The sequence below is a fragment of the Ornithodoros turicata genome, unplaced genomic scaffold (assembly GCF_037126465.1).
Source record: "Ornithodoros turicata isolate Travis unplaced genomic scaffold, ASM3712646v1 Chromosome124, whole genome shotgun sequence".
In the NCBI taxonomy this organism is placed as follows: domain Eukaryota; kingdom Metazoa; phylum Arthropoda; class Arachnida; order Ixodida; family Argasidae; genus Ornithodoros; species Ornithodoros turicata.
In genome coordinates this window covers 70,818-86,557 of record NW_026999305.1, presented here as the reverse complement: position 1 = coordinate 86,557, position 15,740 = coordinate 70,818, and the positions used below count along the sequence as shown (strand labels likewise).

Sequence of the window (15,740 nt, the reverse complement as noted above, 5' to 3'; positions counted from 1 at the left end):
GAGTTCACAAAGACAGGGAAACGTCGGAGTGCTTCGTACCTGATGGTTGCACAGTGGGTGAAGCAGGCGTGGGAAGAAATCTCTCATGATTTAATTCAAGAGTCCTTCGTGAAGTGCGGACTGGTGGGGCACCAGGACGAGGAGAAACTGCACAGGTGCCTGCGAGAAACAATGATGTCTGGCACACCGCGCTTCGAGGATGACGACCGGATACAGACCGAGGATACAGACACAGAGAGAGACTCAGAAGATGAAGAAGACCAACTTCAGCTTCAAAATATGCTGGAGCAACGATGACCACAGCCACAGAAAGGCCAAAAACGGATGCAAGAGTACAGAAAACAGAAATAAAGTCTGCAGTTGGTTTACCACGTACACTGTCAGACATCTTTATTTTTCCCTCGATTTTTGCGGCATGCCGGAAAGTACCAAGTTTCCTAAGCCCAGAATTTGGTCAGCCTCGAATAGTGCGGCATGCCGGCTAATGCGGGGGAAAACGGTAACAGTTCACCAGAATGAAGATAAAGGGGGAGGCAGTCAATAGGGAGCTTTAGGCAGGGGACTATTGACCCTACTAAACGAAGAAGAAAGCTAACGGAATGCGGAACGGAATTCTCGGACTTTTCCAGGTTTTCACTAACTCTTTCGAGAGAATTCCCTGACCAAAACGAAAGGGAACTTGCTGCATCCTCTTTCATTTTGAAACAGATCCCTCATAAAATAGACCATTTATTAAGTGTATTAGTGAGAGGCTACCCCACTTTTCAGCCTCTGAACTTGTCGTATTGGCAAACTTCTACTCGTGGCAATGTTGCTGTGGCATGGCCACTCAACCAATGGTCGGCATTCGCAATTCGCTGTGTATTGTCGCACCATTTTCCCTGACTTCAGCTGGTTTTTGTCCCTGACAATTCCCCGACTTTTCCAGTTACATCAACATTCACAGTTGGTTCACGGTTTACATCAAATTTTCCAGGTTGGGAGGGGTCAGCTATGAGCCACATACGAGGGGGTTCATGCTGATGGCCTCGCAGGTACCACCACATTTAGCAAGGTCAATTTGGTGAAGACATATCACCAGATTCCGGTAGCCCCTGAAGATATCCCGAATACAGCAGGGCGATTTCATCTCAGATCAGGCAAGCCGGTCCCCTTTGGCCCTCCGATTTCGTTGATTCTCTTTTATGCTAAAGCCACACCTCTATGATGAACAGTGCCACTGGTCCGAAACTTGAGATCGCAGTAGTTGCCGAGAAAAAAATTGACGAGCGTGCCTGGGTGGCGTCGTGCGCTTCACAGAATCTTCCTCGGGTGGTACTTTGAGAGCCTCTCGTCCGCACCACGAACGCGCTAGAGGAGCGCCAATATTTTTGCGCATTCTGCAGGTGTCAGACTACCACTTAATTTCAAAAAACGGGCATTTCCTTTCACGAACTGTTCGATAAAAAATCGCGAAAACGCTCGTGAGAGCGATTTTACGCACATTTTAAACTTTTATTGCGGAAGAGGTACGCATAGTAGAATTACGAACTATGCACCAAATGAAAGATAATTAATTGCTCTTTCCAACGACGTATTAAGCATAAATGTGAGTGTTACTGGAGAATAGGTAGAATAAGACGAACCATGCTGCCTCCGTGAAAATACGCGAAGTTCGTAGGTCAATTCCTCAAAAACCCCACCTTTAATTTTGGCAAAAAAAATTGCATGGAATCCTGATTATATTACCTTTCCAATGGTGTAAAATTTGTGTGTTCTAAAAGTTTAGAACCGAAATGCCAGCGCGCATAAGGAGAGCAGGTACAACGCGGTCATGCGGTTCCAACTCCGGCCACCCTCCAGCGTTTGTACTGATCGTCGACGAAGGGAACCTGACTTCCACGTATGCTACACTCGATTTCATCACCTGTTGTGCCTGTGATGGAGATTTCGTGCCATATCGTATTTCGACTACGGACAGGCTGCAAAGACGAAACATTGGTATCAGGTTGCGTGACGCGGAGGCTATATTCTCTTTCACCCAAACTTTGTGCCCGCGTCCCATCGCCTTTGCCGGATGTACATACGGATTATAAGTAATACGCAAACCCGCACTGGGAACACCAGACGCCAGACTTCCTAACAAAAATGACCTTGCTGCGGTGTGGACAGGTTCATTTGGTCGCCGTGTGTGGCCAATAATGCACGGACCTGCCGTCGACGATGCAGCGGTTGAGTGAGGTGTCTGAATAACTATTGGTTCGTCAGCGTTGGAAGTGGTCTCCATGGCTGTCATGATCGTCTGCCATCTCACTCCAAAAATAGGGCAACAGACCGTGGTCTGGCTCCCCCGAAGTGTTTGGCGAAAAATGTATGTGTGGGGGGGACTCTGTTTATAGAGGTCATTGTACAAGTGATCCGGAGTCTTGGGTTTGCGGTCGTTGGAACCATTAACTCAGACTGACTTCGGCCGACCGTGGGATTGTTTAAGGGAAAAGCACGTTGTGCCTGTGTGTATCGTATATCTTCCCGAGGTGTGTAACGGGAAACGTATCTTCGCGCACTATGTCTTCCTCCCCCGAGGAACATAATAAGAGGCCTATAGACGCTAAGGCGCCACACATAGAACAAGTGTCAAAAACAAAGAGGGAGAAAGAAAATGAAAAAAAAACCTCTGGGAGCGTAGTGGGATTAAGAGAGCAGTTGGCAAGGTGTGGCCGCGAAGTGAGGACGGCTGAGGCCGTGGTGCCGACTCCGGACTTTGTGTGTGAGAACTCTGCGATGCGATGTACTGAGTGAGAACATCGCAAGGGAGCCGTGTGCGGTTGTGGACTTTCCAGACATCAAAGAAACCACCAGCGCAAGAGTGTCGTGACCCATCATCGTCGAGCATTCCACTAGACGCACCCAGCACCCGCCTTCGCAGGAGTCCGACAGATATGTACCACACCAGTACTGTTGCACTGATATCGTTGTTAGCATTTGTTGTATTTCTCAGTAAAATGTTGCAAATGTCGACTCTTTGCTAGCCTCCCAATTTCCTTCTTGCCGAGGTCCAAATTACCTGCACGATGTGGCATCACTGCCCGGGAAACTTAAACTAAGAGCGGAGTGGTCTGTCCCTAATAGGCCATCCCCTCGGAGTTGGTGACGAACCCGACCACATTTCGTGACAATGGCTCGAACATTTATAGTGAGGAACCGCCGAGGACATGTTTGAACCTCGGTCATAGCTGCGTTGTTTTCAGCCCGTCGAACGATCAGCACACTACGTCTGGCTGGTGATGTTTTCGAGAATGTGCATACAAATCTATGCTTTCCAACAGAATCCGTTTGTAATGCCGCTCACACATAGGTGACATTTGTTCCTGATTCCGCTTTCAGCTGTGTTTTGTTCGGTTCCCGGGAGCGTTTCCCGACCAACCAGAGGGATGCGTGCATCGCATGGTGGCCTGACCGAAGCGTTCGTGATACCAGCAGGGTGGTGGGTTCTGGTTATCAGCTGGAGAAACGCTGCGGTTTGAGTAACGCCGTGGGGAACGGCGGAATCTTCTGAATCGGCCAGAACGACTTGGGGAGCGGCTGTGGTTGTCACAAACTGGAGCGCGGCGACTGTGTCGGAGAGGCGGTGAATGTCCGCGCGCATAGACGAAAGCTCCTCGGCGAATGTAGACGGGGCCGTTGAAACCGGTGGCTGGCAGCCACTGATGCAGGTGCTCCAGGCGCGTGGCCATCTTCGTCGTTGTCCACCGTCATCGCCTCTCCGTGGCATACCATCATACGTATGGCTCTTTCATGCACCGTAACTATGTTTCTCTTGTTTTAGTGTCTTTCGTAAATTCTCTCTAAACGTGAGCAATAGCAAAGCCAGTCACCAAATAAACCACTCTACCGGCTTGCAATGTTGTATTATTCCTGTACTTTTATGCGTATCAATATATTAGGCCAGCTGCCCTGCTTCAAGTTCGTTAAATCAGTTAAATACGGACCACATCTCAAGCGCCTGTCAACAGAAAACAAAGGATTAGAACGGAAGAAGATGGAACCGTCGGGCCGCGTTGCACCTGGTCTCCTCATGTACATGATAGCAACGTTTTTTCTTTGCACCCTGTCCTAGTCGAAATACGATATGGCACGAAATGTCCATCTCAGGCACAGGAGGTGATGAAAGCCTGGTTCCCTTCGTCGACGATCAGTACAAACGCTGGAGGGTGGCCGGAGTTGGAACCGCATGACCGCGTTGTACCTGCTCTCCTTATGCGCGCTGGCATTTCGGTTCTAAACTTTTAGAACACACAAATTTTACACCATTGGAAAGGTAATATAATCAGGATTCCATGCAATTTTTTTCGCCAAAATTAAAGGTGGGGTTTTTGAGAAATTGACCTACGAACTTCGCGTATTTTCACTGAGGCAGCATGGTTCGTCTTATTCTACCTATTCTCCAGTAACACTCACATTTATGCGTAATACGTCGTTGGAAAGAGCAATTAATTATCTTTCATTTGGTGCATAGTTCGTAATTGTACCATGCGTACTTCTGCCGCAATAAAAGTTAAAAATGTGCGCAAAATCGCGCTCACGAGCGTTTTCGCGATTTTTTATCGAACAGTTCGTGAGAAGAAATGCCCGTTTTTTTAAATTACGTGGCAGTCCGGCACCTGTAGAATGCGCAAAAAAATTGGCGCTCCTCTAGCGCGTTCGTGGTGCGGACGAGACGCTCTCAAAGTACCACCCGAGGAAGATTCTGTGAAGCGCACGACGCCACCCAGGCACGCTGGTAAATTTTTTTCTCGGCAACTACTGCGATCTCAAGTTCCGGACCAGTGGCACTGTTCATCATAGAGGTGTGGCTTTAGCATAAAAAAGAACCAACGAAATCGGAGGACCAAAGGGGACCGGCTTGCCTGATCTGAGATGAAATCGCCCAGCAATTACCACACCTTTTGGACTGTTTGAGTTCGTTCGTAGCCTTTGAGCTCAGTCTTGTTCAACAATTTCCCGGGTGCCTCAGCCATTTTGCTAGAAATACATGTATCGCCTCAACATACCAACAAAGCTACAACATCGAATTCAAGCAGTCCAGTTCGTTCAGCAACATGGGAATAGAGCAGTTAGATGAGAGTATGGCGTTGATTAGCGGTGCATCGCGAACTTGCTCAAAATCACTTTTGTATTGAAGACACTGCCGAGGACAAAAAGGACTTCTTAGGCTTTGTAACTTTGATCCAGGCACTACATAATTATCGGCTGCAAGGAGATGGTGATGATGCGAGCCAGCCCTTTTTTTGGAGCAGGACAATGTTGAGTGCGATGGAAGTACTGGAGCTTGACACACGTGAATGCCTACTGGAGATGTGCTTGTACAACTAAAAGCGTGTTTCACTTGTGGTTCACGTGTGTATGTCCACTGTGTTTAACACAATATCTCTCTGACACAGTAGCCACCGCTTATCTAAAGGTTCGGCTTTACGTGTCACAAAATTTTGCCACAAATGCAAATGGAACTGCCCCGAGGCTTATCTGCAGTGCGTCTAACCGACAAATAGACCGTGTTTGTCTGTTATCGTCCGCTACCTCGTCTCGGGTTTTCATGTCATGGGTTGTACCCCTGCCAGGCTGCCACACGGGAGGATTTAAGTGTCATTTTTCGTGAAGTGCATTCTAAACAGCGAATGTCACTTTCACTACGTGCTTGCTACAACATACAAGAACGAACAGCGGCAACATTTTTAGGTGTGCGCAATAATACCTTACTCAGAATGTATTCAGAAACACTTCCTGTTAATCTTCTTCCAACATTAAACAAATTTGCCTCAAACATGTGCCAGAACAAAAATTCGGCCGCTGCCGAAATCGCAGAGATTGCGAAGTTGTCACAGGCTGTTAACGAGAGTAATGACATGCTTTTTTGCACCATCTCACGCTGTACTTACATTTAAAAAACACGCTGTTGAAAATACTTTGTTTTAAAATATAGTTGTGTCGGGACCCATCGCTTTTGCTCAATATTTCTACCTGCACCACGAAGCCTGCCGTCAAGGATACACACTTTGTCCGCCGAAGACAAGTGAAATGAGATTGGGGAACTCACTAAATTGTTAGTGCACTTTCTGTCGGGTGTCACCAAAAGATGTCGTGTGACAGCACACGAATGACACTAAGTGCAAGTGTCACTCGCTGAAAGTGACACTAAATTAGTCTGTCTGGCAGGGGTATAAGTTGGTGATGTGACTGAAGTGAACACTAAACGTGACTGTACGATGTTGCTGATCCCATAGCTAATTCTCATATTTTCACTAGCCTGATCTACTAGTATCGACGATGATCGTAACACTATGCATCAATATACGCCTCTACTAGTAGGTAGGAGAAAACAATTTATACGAGAAAATAATTGGGGTATAAAGCAGCACGCAGGACCACAACTTACAAATTGCAAAATAGAAATGCTTATATATAGAAAAAAAAAAGGCAAATGTATATAAATAAATTCTGTCAAGGACACATGGAATTCAACTGCACCAGTAACAAGCACACTGGGTAATCATAAGGAAAGAAGGATGAAGAATGAGCAATTGTGAGACTTGTTTGCGTTTAAATGGGAACCCTCTCACGTACAAGGAGGGTCGACATTTTCTCATGCTGGAATGAGAAGGTGAACTCTATATTCCGCTTCATACAGTAGCTCTCGAAGAACAAAGACCAATCACATTTAAATTGAGTCATAATCGAGAATGCAGATTTCATAAATAACCTTAACAAAACTGGACATGAAAACATCAACTGAACAGATCAGTTCAGTTCAGAACAGGAATTCATCGACCAGCTTGCCTGTGTCCACACAGGTTTTATCTCAAGAGCTAGTCCCTGAGAGAACTGATGTTCTGAGGCTGGAACAACATAGAAAGGACAAATACATACAAAGCCTCAAATTGCTAGTCCCTCACAAGGTAATGATTAGGGAAGTTCGAAGAAGGCAAGCTTACCGAAGAACGTTGCTTGCGTCTTCCCACTGCAACGCAAACGTCGTAATTCTTCCGCAGTGTCTGTTGGATGGTTGTGCTGCGCGCGCAACTTGATGATGGCAGGGAGCGGTACGTCCCCTCGAAGGAAAACGTCGTGGCGTTTAGTGCTTCGGTTTACTTTTTTTATCTTGATATCCAGGGTTGCTGCGCAGTCTGTGCAATTGTCCAGGTTTGACTTGTTGCGTTTACTGCGATGACAGCGCCAAGTCTTGTGGTATACCATCCTGCAACGGGAAAGAAGGAGTCCAGTGTTTTCCGAGATTTGAAGGACCGTTCCCACATTGCATTAGTGCAAGCAGAGCTCGAGGTAACTCGTCACTGTAACTAAGTTCCTTTTTTTTTTACTTGTAACTTAACTCAGCACTTTTGCGTGGTGGCAACTTTCAGAGGAACTCGTTTCTTTTTCGGGTAACTTTGTCAAAGTAAGTTAAGTTAAGTTCCAAGTTACTTTTAATTCGCTTTTCACTCACACGCACACATTTTCTTGCTTTCTCTCCGGTCCTTTCGTGGCATTTTATGCCAGGAAATGTGATATTCAATCAATGACAGTATTCTATTCAGGAAGTAAGAATCGCCGCCATTGAAATGAAGCTGAACCATTGTGCGCCCACAGGGACTAAGATGCAGAGTGTTCGAATTGTTGGACATGAAAGAAAATGATCTCAGCGTGTTACACTCCTCCGCAGGCAACTCAAGGTCTAACTCAACTGTTGCTCCTGTGTAGTTCTATCTTGTGTCCGAAGTAACTTGGAAGCATCTAGTTCTTTTTTTAAGTAACACTGTAACTGCGAGTTACATTTTAGGCTACGTAGAACTTTGTTATTAACTTAGTTACATTTTCCACACGGTAACTTAACTTGTGATGAGTTCTTTTTGATGGGTAACGTGTCGATGAATGATTCTAAGTGCTGTGCAAAAAATATAACACCACTGGGAACTTCCTATTGGGATGCCTCAGGGAACGTACAAGTCGGAGCAACTTGACAATCTGAACTCGTGCCAGTAGTATTTATTCATTTTACTTATTTACAACGAGGTATTGGTGCATCTTTGTGCCACTAGAAACCTAATAAATTTGGTGTGGGCCTTACTCTGACTTTGAGCTCACTTACTTTCCATCCTAAGGGCCCAGGAAGCAATGCTGAGCAGGTATCCATGTGGGAGAATAGGTAATGACAAAACGCAAGAGACAACAACTAGGCAAGTAACTGAACACGATGCCTCAGCAGTTGCTCTGACAACATCCAAATGTTTCGGCCCAATTAAGAGATCAACAAGGGCACAAATGTATGCATGGTTACTGATAAAGTAGCACAGTTTGTATCATGTTGTCATCACTGTGGTAGACCGTATTAATGAAGGATAAGCAAGATAAGCGTTAAGCGGATAAGATAAACGCAGATGCAGGCTAGCTGGAGGCTAAACTGCATGATAGGCAAGCCTGAGCATGCGCGAAGACACAACACAACAGGAGGGCTAGCTTGGTCCTAGGGTGTAAAGGAACCCCAACGATACTTTTGAGTTTGAGCTGCAGTGTAAAAATTTAAAGATGCAACCTACTCTAATTTCTGAAGCTTATGTACTACAAGCTTAAAGTCGGCATTGTGTCGCGCCTCAGAGCTTGCTGCACGACTTTTTGCATCACGATCCTTTCCAATCGGTAGAATCGGCAAGTTATGCGCACAAACCCCATAAGACCGTGATCCACTTCGTCGTGGGACATTGGAAAATACGTCGTCAGAATGGAAAGTATGCCGTGATGAATTGGGTAACTTTTGGTCACCTGTGTGCTATGTGCTAAGAATAATCGCAGGCCACGGGGCTTTTGGGTTTTCTTTTTTTTTTTTTGGGGGGGGGGGGGGGGCGTCAATGTGCAGGGCACTAATACAATGTAAACGAATGCAAATGTGCAACTTACCGCTGGCAGTACCGTTGGCAAGAATCTACAATCCACGACGTTCTCGTTTCAGCAGCGTAGTTCTCTAGCCATTTGTTAGCGTCCTCTTCACTGTTTAGATTAGCGCGAATCACACGCAGCTCGTCCGATGATGTGTCTTTGTCCTCGACGAGTGTGAACGGTTCCGCATTAGACATTCTTTCACTTCATTGAGGAGTCCAAGCGCCAACAAAGACACACAGACGACGAATGTAAACAAAACCGCTTTCAGAGTTACCACCTGCGTCCACCGACGACTGGATTGGAGTTGGACTATCGAGCCAATCCACCTTGGACGGATCGACAGACAGATGGCTAGTAACCTACTACTATACTAGAGACCACTGCTAGAGACTGGGTAATAGTTCTGGAAATCGCCGCTTGGCTATGGGATTTGGCACTAGCTCGCACTATTCGTTACCACGTGACTTGTCGAAACCGCGGCGATGTAAGGTAGGCTGTGTTGACAACGACGAAGCAGTATGAGAAAGATAATAGCGCGTGCTTAGCAACAGCCTGTGTATCTCTGTATCCCTGCGTACCTGCGTAGCAGACTAAAGGCGGTGGCAAGGGTGATTCCCTCTCCCCAATAATCCAATAATGCTATGTGGCGCTAGGCTATGGCTAGGGCTATAGCTAGTGGCTGGCTTTCCCCGTGAAACAGGCTGGTGGCGCCACCTAGCCTATTAGAGAGAAGCAGGGAAGCATGGAGAGAAGGTTTTCGCAACGCGTCGTCTACCCGGCTGAACTGCTATTTTCAATCCACGAGGTCGTCGACTAAATCCCTATCCACCTCTTTCAAAAAAGCGAGTGCGCATGCGTCAGCCTCTTCCCTCTTCCGCGCGTCCGCGCGTGACCTCAAGAGGTTAGAAAAGTGAAAAGTACCGCGAGTCTCGAAGTGTGCCCCACGCCATGTCGGCAAGTTGTTGTTCGTCTTTAGATTTCCCTCGTAGAAATTATATCCGGAGAGACAGAAAGCGTGGATCCGAGCCTTAAAAAGAGTCGAGAAAGACGGTACGCCTTGGAAGCCCACGATACATTCGAGGATTTGCGGCGTACACTTTGTGACTGCTGAGAATGTAAACTACCACTCGTTTGACTCGTATGTGTCTCAATGTTAGCATCTCTGAACGACACTGATGATGCAACGATTCAGGGCTTCATTTTTGACACAATGACAATGCCATATCGATTACGTGCCGACAGTTTTCATCTACAAAAAGGAAAACAACAATGCAACTCTGGCTAGGTATCAGCGCCTAAAACGAAGAACGACGCTAAAAGGTAATGCCTTCTAACGTGCGGCTAAAAGTAAAAGTTGATTATGGCCTAACAAATGTAGTCATCCTTGCTTTTGCATGCTTCTGATACGAGCATCATGTTTCAGGACAAACAACTATCACCTGTGGCCGCCAGAACAGTTTCATCAGTGGGGTAAGCTGAGGGTGAGACTAGACTAGACAAGGCTGTTACATTTCCTTTTTTCCAACAGCTCAAGGGAGTCAGACAGGCCTGCTACAAATACACAAACGACAACCTTACTCAAGACACACAGCTGTGGTCAAGGATGGAGTGTATGCCAGTGGTGGTTGAACCCGAGCCTGGTAAGTGTATACTGGAATCTACATTTTTAAGCATGGACTTTAAATTGGAAACGCCATTTCTCCTCTATCGCCGAATGACAAGGCTATGCAGGCACATTACACAGACATGATTTACAGCATGCTAGTTGTTAATTAGTCACGCGATGTATTCCTTGACCAGGGCAGGTGCTAGTAGCCAGAGCTGTGATAGTTACTTTGATAATGTAATTAGGTTAGTGTTACACACCCCTAGCACTGCAATGTAACTGAGTTACAGTTACTCTCAAAAAGTAATTGAGTTACTTTCAAGTTGCTTTTTGTTACAACATGGCTCACTTGCAAAAATTTTATTGTCAAAAACTACGACGACTATACGTACACACTGGATGCAAACTCTAGTTCACTTAAGCTGGTAGTGCCCATTGGTCCTGAGGAGCAGGACATTTTCAAAGTTCTCATCTGACAGGCTTCCTCTTTTTTTTTGGCCATGATGATACCTCCAATACTGAACAGCCTCTCCACAGAAGCACTACTTGTCAAAGATGTATTATACTTCAGGAAAGCTGATTTTATGGTGGGAAGCTCGTTCAAAGAGTCAAGAGACGTGGATGCAGGCAGAGATACATACTTAGTGAATCGTAGTTCCTGTGGCGCAGTCGTCCTCTCTTTACTTTTCCCGAACATGAAGAAACTGTCAGGAGAGTCGTCATCAGCAGAAGACGCTTCATGTCCTGTGTGCCGCAGTTGCTATGTGTTTGCCAGGACTTGGAGAACGTTCTTGAAGGATACGAGGGCACTTTGTTTTTTCAACAGGATCTTCTATCCAGTCTGCTTTGAACTTGAGATGTGACACTGAACTGATTATGAGGGGCTTGTCGCTCATCATGGTGCCAAACCTTGCATCCAGCCAATAGCTCCATGCAGAATTTCAGTGGATGCCGTTCCTTTATGCATCCTGCAGCTTAGCTTTCAGTGAAGACACTGTAGGGAGAAAGTACCCCATGAACATGCTCTGCTTTCGCTGTGGAAGATCGAGCGCCTGTACTTTCGGCGGTGCGCCAGTTATGTACTCTTGCATGAATTCTTTGTTTGCAGCGGTGAACCGTGGTAGACCAAATCGGTCACAAATGTCTTTGAACTTTGCCTCTTTTTTTGTCACGGCGTTATGCAGAGACCTGATTGCAATGTACATCGAGTTCCATCTTGTTACAAAAGGTACAGGGATGTACAAACCACGGCCTTCCTTTAGGGCACCTGCCAGGGAAGCTGACCTGCTCTGTTTGTTCCATATAGCAGAGCATTTAGCATATGGCTGGCTCCACTGCCTTTTCTATGATGGAGACATGTTTGCTTTCTGCACATCCTATAAAAATATTTGTGTGAGAGCCTTAAATGGGGTGCACACTATACCTCTTATCATTACCTTGGTGGCCACAAGACTCGGCAAATGGCAAGCACATCGTTGATGACGTGGCAGTGAGTAGTCCAGGATCCCCTCGTCATGTGAGTTGTGGATCACGTTGTGGATCTCAACCGGGACAACACCGTCGTCATCACAGCCATCCGAGCCATTGGTCTCCCTTACAGGCGTTTCACACTCTTCGAAATCGGAAAACTTCATGAAATGGCTGAAAGCAGTAGCCAGTGAGTAAGAGTACTTGCGAATCTGCCTCATGATAGTCCCACAAGTGACAGCTTTTTTTAAGTTGGACGTGTTGTCCGTCGTTGTTGCAGTTAGATTATCCGATATGTTGTAATCATTGTATACGTCCTCAAGAGCACTGGCAAGGACATCGAAGAAATGGCTCCCCTTAAGTCTCTTGCAGGCTAACGTGGCAGACTCTCTTCTAAGGCTTGCACAGTCAACCCAATGCACTGTAAAGCTCAAATAGGCCCTGAAAATGGACAGCCCCACACATTTGGCATTGAAAGGTGACCACAGAGTTATTACCTTTTGTGGACAGTCCAGCAGTCCACTGTGGATGCGATGTAGCCGATTCTTACGAACTTCTTCGAAGTCTTCCTTCAGCTGCAGAGCCTCTGCCTGAAGTTTTTTACCAATGTAGTCCGGCGTTCAATGTGATGTTTGCTTGTTTGATTAAGGGGTAGGGAATGTTAGCCATCCTGGGGGAGGCTTGCTATCCATGGAAACCATGGATGACCAGGGAAACCCGTAGCTGTGATCCACTTCCACTCTCGTTCCACTATAGAAAATTGAAGTCCCCCTTGCACTATCATCCCTCTGATCACTTTGTTCAGGGTGTCTGTAATAAATCGGCACAGTGTAATTCGATGGTGATCAGAAACACACAGAATTAAACGAAATAACTGATACAAATACTGGGAACCTTTTTCATTTTTACATACCCACTTTACTGATACAAATACTGGGAACATGTTGGTCTCGTGAATGTCGCAAGGGCCATCTGTTTTGCTGGGCGAAAGCTATCTTTTATTGTTTTTTTCCTCTTTCTTGTATCAGGAGTCCATCTTCATTTTCTCAGCCCGCAAGGCGCCAGAATGCAGTCGATAGATAATGATTATGAACAGTTAACTATCCTTCTGATAAGGATCGCGTAGAATCACACATTCAAGAGCGCGTCATATCATGAACCTGTCTGTCATTCTTCTTAGTATCACAACCGCCAAGACATTGATACAAAATAGCTTAGAATCCGGCAGCAGAAAACGCAACCGCTGAATACTTGCCATTTCATAGGGGCTGCTTGATACGAGACTCAGACAGTGATTTATTTACTCAGACTTTATTCACATTTATTCGGGTGGTATTGCGGCTGAAGGAGGCCTTAAATACGTTGCTTTCTGCATTACGACTCCTGAGGAATTATGATACCCTCCCAGTTTTTTGCGACACCCGCCTAAGCCCAGACTTTCTGTATAAACCGCTGGACTAGACCCTTTCTTCCGCCACATTCAAAATAAACTTGGGTACGGAACAAGTGTGCAATACATTGTAATGCCACCTTGGGACTTACCATGAGGTGTTTTCGTAAGTTTGACGTACTTTTTGCATTTGTTCTCAGAAGTTTCAGTTTGGGTAAGCACAGCTTGCCTTTAACGGCATTCCTTTGGTAGGCATTGCCATTCTGCAAGTCAGCTTCACGGCAACGCCTACCAAAACATTTAACCTCTGTGTTCCTTTCGTCAACCTTTGCGTTGATATCGAAGAACTGTGTGTAGAATGGCCATGGCAACTCCGCGCTGGAGTCCGGAGGTTCGGGCGGTGACGATGACGGTGAAGTGTCCTCCATGCTAACAGAAAAAGTACGTTGCCAGCCAGTGTCTAAGCAAGTGCTTAAGTTTTTCTCTTCATACCCGCTTCACTTTCATTTGACATGGCTTGGCTATAGTTTGGCTAACAGAGAACGGCCTGGCCTGGCTTGGCCATATGGCTGACGAATGGCTAATGCTGACTAGACCGGCCAATGTTGCCAACATGGAATGCGCAACCAGCTAATAGCGACCGGGATTCCGTGAAAAGTTATTGCAGTTTGAGTACAAATTACATGAAGAAAGTAATGAAGTTAGTTACAATTATTTGTTTCAGGATGTACTTAGTTTCTGTAATAAATTACTGTAACTTAATTACTTGTAATTAAGTTACCCACAACTCTGCTAGTAGTAGCTATAACCTGTGTATTGAAATGTGTTTTGGATACGTATTTGCTTATGCACCTTCATTGCAACGGCTACACAGTGCATTTTTCTTCAGACATTGAAGCCCCTGCGAGTGCCCAGCCGGTGCTGGAAGATATTGGTGAACCAGAAGAGGACCTGCATGTGAAGCTGGCACGCCCGCAGCAGCAGGTCGTAACACTCACAGAATGTAACACCTACCTTCAAGCAGAGCTTAGTGGTATTAAGTCTCGTCTTTTGAGCTTAGAACTGATACAAAACGACGCTGAGTGCCGGTACTACACTGGATTCCCAAACTTTGGTGTCTTCCAAGCTCTTTTTGATTTTTTGTTCCCTCGCGCCTCTGCGATGATGTACCGGGGCAGTATGGAAAAAAAGTTGAATCAAAAACGTGGACGAATGCGACAGAGAGAGCTCATGGAAGAGTTTTTCATGGTCCTCGTCAAGCTTAGAAATGGCATGTCCGGAAGGGAGATATCTCGCAATTTTGGGACATCAGAGTGCAGTTTCAGTAAGATATTTGTTACATGGATCAATTTTCTTCAACGAGAGCTAAAAAACATTACGCGCTTCCCAACAGTTGCACAGATAAAGCCCTATCTACCTGACGTATTCCAGGAGTTCCCAAACACGAGGTTAGTACTCGATGTAACGGAAGTTCGAATTCAGAGGCCACCATCTCTGAATGTACAAGGGCAAACCTTTTTGCACTATAACACGTACAAGGTAGTCGTTGGATGTACCCCAGATGGCTACATCAGCTACGTGTCAAAACTTTGGGGTGGGTCGGTATCTGATGCCCATATAGTGCAGAAAAGTGGAGTTTTTGATAGCCTTGAACCTGGTGATGGTATACTGGTGGACAGAGGCTTTAACTACCCCTGTGTTCCTCAGGGAATTGACATATACAGTCCACCCTTTCAGAGTAGAGGAGAAGCCCAATGTCGCGAAGCATTGCTGAGCACAAGAAGGGTGCCGAGTGCTCGGGTTCATGTTGAGCGTGTAATCAGAAGAGTGAAAGAATTTCACATCCTTGACAAGCCCTTTCCCATCAACATGGTCGATATAGCAGAGCACATATTCCATGTATGTTGTTATCTGAGCAACTTCCGCTGCCCTTTAATTAGGGATAGCCTTGATGACCCATAACATTGGTATTTCATGTACACCAATGCATACAATCCACATGGACACAAATGCTGTAGGCAATAATGAATGAACTTTATGTATAATAAAATACTTGCAAACATTTCTGGTTCCAGAGTAGTCTCTAGCGAAGCCTCCTTGAGCTTGTTTTAAGATCTCCAATTACGCTGGCTATGTAATACCCATGCACAAATTTGTTTATCTTACACATAGGGCCCTAAGGTTCCCAGCTGACGTACTCGCCTGGTAATGACCTCAGGCATGAGAGCGTGTTCTGTAAAATACATAAATGTTGGCAAGCAGTTAACGTCCCAGAAGTCCTTATCGAAGTACGTACCGTAATTTCACGCGTATTAGCCGCGGCTTATCTGATGACTATTTTTCCCTGGTATTTTCCCCATACGCCGGTTT

At 45.8% G+C, this 15,740-nt stretch overlaps 2 protein-coding genes across 2 annotated transcripts in view; one reads left to right on the top strand and one right to left on the bottom strand.

Moving 5' to 3' along the window:
• LOC135371983 (uncharacterized) overlaps positions 1–9,243 on the bottom strand; it is a 54,937-nt gene extending 45,694 nt beyond the window's left edge. The window contains exons 1-2 of the mRNA XM_064605762.1: positions 8,926–9,243; positions 6,969–7,231 (exon numbers count right to left, since the gene is read on the bottom strand). Of these exons, the coding sequence (XP_064461832.1) occupies positions 6,969–7,231; positions 8,926–9,101 (439 nt within the window). The 5' untranslated portion in view covers positions 9,102–9,243. The remainder of the gene's footprint in view (positions 1–6,968; positions 7,232–8,925) is intronic.
• Positions 9,244–10,313: 1,070 nt separating this feature from the next.
• On the top strand, positions 10,314–15,432 carry LOC135371985 (uncharacterized). Its single transcript, XM_064605763.1, has 3 exons — positions 10,314–10,377; positions 10,436–10,547; positions 14,260–15,432. Exons 2-3 carry the CDS (start codon positions 10,511–10,513, stop codon positions 15,330–15,332), a joined length of 1,110 nt encoding a protein of 369 aa, XP_064461833.1. The 5' UTR covers positions 10,314–10,377; positions 10,436–10,510; the 3' UTR covers positions 15,333–15,432.
• The last annotated feature ends 308 nt before the right edge of the window (positions 15,433–15,740 follow it).